Below are 6,000 nucleotides of genomic sequence, written 5' to 3'. Positions count from 1 at the left end.
AAAAAAAGAGAGATAAAAGTCATTGGAAAGGAAAATGAAAGGGATACAAATAACAGCTGAGGTGACGGAGATGCCCTCCATTTCAATTTATTTTACCAGTGTATCACTTCAAAACAAATGCTGAAAGAAAACCTTCTATTTTACGGTTCTGCTGGTATTTTCTGTGTCCTGGAAGTCTGGCGTGCCTCAGCCCAGCGTAGCCTGGCGATGACCCGCTGTGCTCGACATTCAGCTGATTCCCAGGTGGCATCAGAGGCTTTTCAGAGGCTCTCCTCGCTGATGAAAGGGTGGCCAAGATCCGTGCAGTGGCCACATGAAGCGATGTTAAAAGCACTCCTGGATCAGGCAGAGCACAGTCCATTTCCTTCCCCTGTCTGAGTGCAGACTCTTCAGCCAGTGCAGCTAATGCACTCTTGGAGGAGAATCCACATGTGGGTGGGTGGATGCACGCAAGAGCCCAAGTTTATTTCCACGCCACATGGTTCAATGCAACCTTGCAACAGACAGATACAAGTGTTCAAAAGGGCTACTTGATAAATAAATTGACCAAAAAATGGTCAGGATTTGTATGGTGCTGTGTTTTCACTTAATAAGTTACTTGCCTTGTAGCCTGTTATTTTTGGTTGGTAGCAGAGGGACAGCAACAGACAGTGACCCTAAACGAATGCACGGTCTCACAAGCAGTTATTTAACTGCCATGAGTGTTATCCATTTTCCAAAATCCCATTAATTCTGTTTGAAACCGGAGCATGCAAAAATGCTAATCCGCCGCATAAAAAATGACAACTGTCAGTCCCACACTCTATACACAGGCCTTGTATGGGTTTATGAGGTGGCAAACAGTGTCATCTACTGTGCATGCACAGATCAAACGCTGCATCCCTCACGTGGCTCGCACAGGGAAGCTGATCAGCTGACGCCGCTGTCACATGATTCAGTCCACGCGATCAAGATGGCTGCTAGTCAGAGGTGAGTTGTCAGCTCTTCCATGCCAAATCTGTCTGCATGCATTTACGAAATATGAGTTGGCTGGAAATAGATTGTTATGTCTGCGTAGTGTTCTTCTTGGTCCTTAGGAAATAAAAGAGAAAACGAAAGAGCCTCATATAACTACCCAGCTGACCAAAATGCCATCTTCTTTGATTTATTTAGCAGTGTATCTCTTCAAAACAAATGCAAAAGAAACTATCTACAATACCATGCAGACTTTGTCTTTGTTTTGGAAGTCTGGTGTGCCTCAGTCCAGCCCAGTAGTAGCCTACGGAATATGATTTATTCACGTGTTTATACAGATGTGAATGCACGCAGTCTTTGTTTCTCTGTGTTTCAAAGCAATAAGTTGCAGCAAAACATAGCTTGGTCACATATTCCTGATAGATTAGAACCGTGGTTGGTGCAAGCGTAATTTCCTTGAGAAATGACACAGTCCGTGCTGTAAATAGGCTACATACTGAGTTGGCAGTTATGGTATCTGCGAGTCAATATTTTTTTTCTTTACCTACGGTTCCCTTATCATAATCTGTAGTTTTCTCGTGCATTGGGCAGTAGGCAATGTAATGCATTGAGTTGCTCTGTGTTTAACTAGTGTGACGGGGTTATGTGTTAATTTAATATATTTTCACTCTTCTACTGTCCATACTAGATTGCTTTGTGGTTTGGACCAGACAAATGTTCACTAACTGGCTGGCACAAATCATAGCCTACCTAGAATTGCTCACCTACACAGCTGATAAATGGAATGGCGCCCAGTCCAGTCAATTATTATCTGATTACCCAACCACTCTGTGCAAGTTACAATAAACCTCTGCATTTTCTTTGCAGTAGTTTCCTCATCAAATCCTACTTTTGGCTGCATAGTTTAGATTAAGATTAGATTTTAGTGGTAAAGGGTGTGGAGTTGCCCTTTGATTGCAGGTCATAGTAGTGAAGCTCAGATCAGGGCACTTTTTATGGCATTATGGCTCCTTATCTCAGAACAGAGATTGCCATACTGTCTTATCCGCAGATGATCATAGTCTGTCCTGAGAGTGCTCTCTTGGAAGGGCCTTTGTCACAGACTCAGAGGTCAGTTAGTGCAGGATTTGATCAGAATGGCAAGCTACTGACAACTTGTTGATTTTACTTTTTTAAACTGTCATGGTTACCTGTTAAACTACAAAATAACCCTTGTGGCTTTTAGCAGCAATTCAGCACCAAATTGAATGTCCGCAGTAGGCAAATAATACAGGTTAGATCTGGTTATTGGACTGTCATGAGTTGAGAAATGCAATAAGCAGAAGATAAAAATTAATTTATTTTCTGTCAGTGTCGATAACAGGAAGTGGCTTCAACAGCACATGACGTCTCGGTCTACACAGCAGTTTTTGAAGTTTAAACTGCACAGATTTGTAGCTGTGCATGCAGTCACTATTCTACAACAAGGACTCAGAGTTCACTAATCAACAACATGACCTTTGACAATTATTTACTTGTGTAATGTTGACCAAAAGGCCCCTGTTTGGGGAACGTAGTAACACATTGTTCCCCAGATATGGAAGTGTAGTTTTGTTTTTGGCGTATGTAAGTATTTCGTGAGAATAAATTTGGAAAAGTTAGACCTAGACAGCCCTAGAGAACCTCGCTGATTGAACAGATCAATGCCATTAAATTATGCAGATGTAACGAATGCTTTAATTAAAATAAATATGCGTAGCAACTTTATTATGAGTCATGAGCAATTCAAACTTTTCAAAAGTAAAGAGTTGGGTCAAAATTGGTCAACATGGGTATTTAAGTATGAATAATGTATCATAACAACTCGTCTGAATCAAATCTAGACTGCTGTGATAAATAAATCATGTTGGTTGTATCACCTGTTGAATATTAGGCTAATTCAATTCGTTTTTGACCATGGCTGATGGCAAGATAGAAGTGTGTAATCAAATGAAGGACTTTGATATTCTGCAGCTAATTAACTACTGATAACATGCTGCTGTATAAAATCAATAATCCTTAACTAGGATACTCTTGATTATCTTCTGTCCTTATTTTTAAGCTTTCAGTTCAGTCACTTATCTGACCCTTTGGGTAATGACCTTTGAACTCTGAAGTCACCATAGTGTAAGATTAATATTTTGAAAGAATATTACAGCCGCCTCTATCTTAAATATCATAATTTTGAACATGGCAGTAAAGCCGAATCTTCAAGTTAACACGAAACCTTATTAAATGCAGAGCACATTCACTGTCTATGAGGGCTGGACAGCAGGCAGGGCATCACTGGCTGTGGTCGAATAGTCTTTTTTTGCTCAGGAACTGAGTGAAATGACAGGAAGTATGTGGCAGCCATGATGTGAGCTAGTCGAATTCTCGAAATGCTACGACAAGGCGATTCAATGCTTCTTTTCTTATTTCCTTTAGCATAGGGTGCACTGTACCATCCTTTACAAAAGAAATGAGAGTCCTTATGAAATCTCCTTTACATGTTTTTCTTGACCTCGTGACCTTTTCCATCGAGGTCAGGGAAAAGTGGTCAGGAAAGGACACCGGACGTAATTTTTTTGACTTAACAGCCATGGTCTTGGAATCATCTGATGCGATGATATTATATTATATTATATTCAGGATTTGGTTAAGTAGCTTGTTCATATACTACAGAACGTAGTATATGAACAAGCTACTTAACCAAATACTGAATATAATATAATTAATAATAAATGCATTCACGTCGTCAACTTTTTAAATGGCATTCTACCACTATAAGTTAATGTTAACCACAAGTTCTGTCAAGCAAGCTAGCCCACTGAGTGACCTTTTGTCTGTCATTGTGGTCCTTGTGTCTACAGAGCAGTGTACTGGCTGGGGAAGGACACTCTGAGGGTGTCTGCTGCCCTGTTTGCAGAGAACCGCAGACGCCTCAGCAAGGCCCTGAAGGCCGCAGACGGAGTGCAGCCCAAGACATTGGTGCTGCTGCAGGGAGGGGAGCAGCAGCAGAGGAACTGCACAGACACTGACCTCCTCTTCAGACAGGTAGGGGACACGAGGCGTTCATACAGTCATCTTACAGTCCCTTTGCCTAGATGCCATGTCTCTCACTATATGCAGTATGCAGTCACATTCTGATCAAGCTACTGTTTTTCAGTATATTGAGATGCTGGGAACATGAATTTGCTTGGCAACACATTGTAGTTCATTTTATGGCCACCAGGGGTCTTAAGTGGGGTGTACTGGGGACTACTGCTGAACTATTCATGTCCTACTGCTCTGCATTGCTGTGCTTCTGGAACAGCTCTGCTGCTGAAATTCATTGGTGGAGAGATGTTTATTGGTCAAATTGCTTGTAACTTACTAGTCGAACCTGCAATAATATTTTAAGCAATCTTAATTAAAATCATATCCAGAATTATGTGTTGCGAGCACTTCATTAAGAAGAGACATGGCATCTGCAAAGAGGGTCTATTCTGGAGTGCTACATGGGCCTTTTTTATTTGTGTCTCTTTGTTTGTAAGACTGCTATTGTAATCAACTTCATTTGAATACTTGACATTCAAAGGGGTTGTCAGATGAAGCATATTTTCAGTCTTCTGGAGGGGGATTTAATGATGTGCTGCGATTAATATTTAAAGTTGACATAGTCAAGGACATATTCATAACTATGTTGTGTCACTGGAGGGGTGAGATACATGTCCTTTCTGCCACTCACATATCACTGTGCCTGTTTCACCCAATTCTGTCCATCCTGCAAAACTCTGTTGTCACACATCTGCTCATTTTCACTCGTGTGGGAATCGTGGCACATCACCCCGCCACTAAACACAGGCCAGGGATTCATCCACTCCTTAAAGACAGATTGTCTGCTACATAATCTCGCATAATTTACATGTGGCTCTGTGTGTGTGTGTGTGTGCGAGGGAGTCAGTGACTGACTGAGTGAGTGACAGAGAGAGAGAGCGCACTATCCATAGTGATCTTAGATAAGAAATTAGGTCACTCCCCCATCACTCCTGAGAATACTTACCGCTCTCCTCTGCAACCCCACTTTCGCAGAGACTTCCCCCAGGGAGGCCGAATCATTACCCCCCCCACACACACTCACACACTCCCCCTCTAAGCCCCTCTTCTCCCCGATCATCCATCACCCCGTCCTCAGGTTGTGGGGACAAAAGCTGTAGCAATGAACACGATCCCCACATTCATCAGACTCCGACTCAAGGGGAAGTCACACACAGACCTCCCAAGCTGACAGGCTAAGGTGGTGTGTGTTTGTGTGTGTGTGTGTGTGTGTGTGTGTGTGTGTGTGTGTGTGTGTGTGTGTGTGTGTGTGTGTGTGTGTGTGTCTGTGTGTCTGTGTGTGTAGGCTTGTTTTTCTAGAGTTCTCTACAGATCTGTGTGTGTGCATGTGAGTGTTCTAATGAGGACTGGATGATTACTCTCCATCTGATAAGATGCTAGGAGTTGCTGCACTGATAGCTGCTTCCTATAGATATTTACTGTCTTCCATGGCACATTCTGACTTCCACATCATTATGCCCTCAGCCTCTTCTCCAGCTCTGCTATTACAGCTCTGCACCCTTAACCCTAAATTTGACAGGAAAATATTCAGCGAGACTAAGTACCATAATAAAAAAGGTACTCTGGATGCAATTGTAGGATGGATGAATAGCATGTACCCATAATGTTCTCATGGGTGTGAGTGAGTCTTTGGGCACTGCAGGATGTCTGTGTTTAAAGAGAGGTTGCTGAAAACTCTCAGAAACTCACTCTCAGAGACGGAGCAGTATGGAGCCCTGACTGCCTGTGTGTGCTGCCCCCCCCCTCCTCTGCAGGAGTCCTTCTTCCACTGGGCTTTTGGGGTGACTGAGGCCGACTGCTATGGAGCCATCCACGCCGACTCGGGGAGGTCCCTCCTCTTCATCCCCAAGCTGCCGGAGAGCTACGCCACCTGGATGGGAGAGTGAGTCTCCTCTCCTGCTCCTCGGTTCAACTGAGGGAACAGGGATCTTTTTCAGACTCTTTATTGCT

The 6,000-nt window shown here is 43.0% G+C and overlaps 1 protein-coding gene across 1 annotated transcript in view; it reads left to right on the top strand.

The window, feature by feature from the left end:
• The first annotated feature begins 840 nt into the window (after positions 1-840).
• The window catches only part of pepd (peptidase D), a 52,547-nt gene continuing 47,387 nt past the window's right edge, over positions 841-6,000 (top strand). Inside the window, exons 1-3 of the mRNA XM_012818963.3 lie at positions 841-969; positions 3,825-4,008; positions 5,805-5,932. Of these exons, the coding sequence (XP_012674417.2) occupies positions 953-969; positions 3,825-4,008; positions 5,805-5,932 (329 nt within the window). The 5' untranslated portion in view covers positions 841-952. The remainder of the gene's footprint in view (positions 970-3,824; positions 4,009-5,804; positions 5,933-6,000) is intronic.

This window comes from Clupea harengus, chromosome 6, assembly GCF_900700415.2.
Source record: "Clupea harengus chromosome 6, Ch_v2.0.2, whole genome shotgun sequence".
Taxonomy (NCBI): domain Eukaryota; kingdom Metazoa; phylum Chordata; class Actinopteri; order Clupeiformes; family Clupeidae; genus Clupea; species Clupea harengus.
Note: the sequence above shows the minus strand (reverse complement) of the source record. Positions and strands in the feature narration are given on the sequence as shown.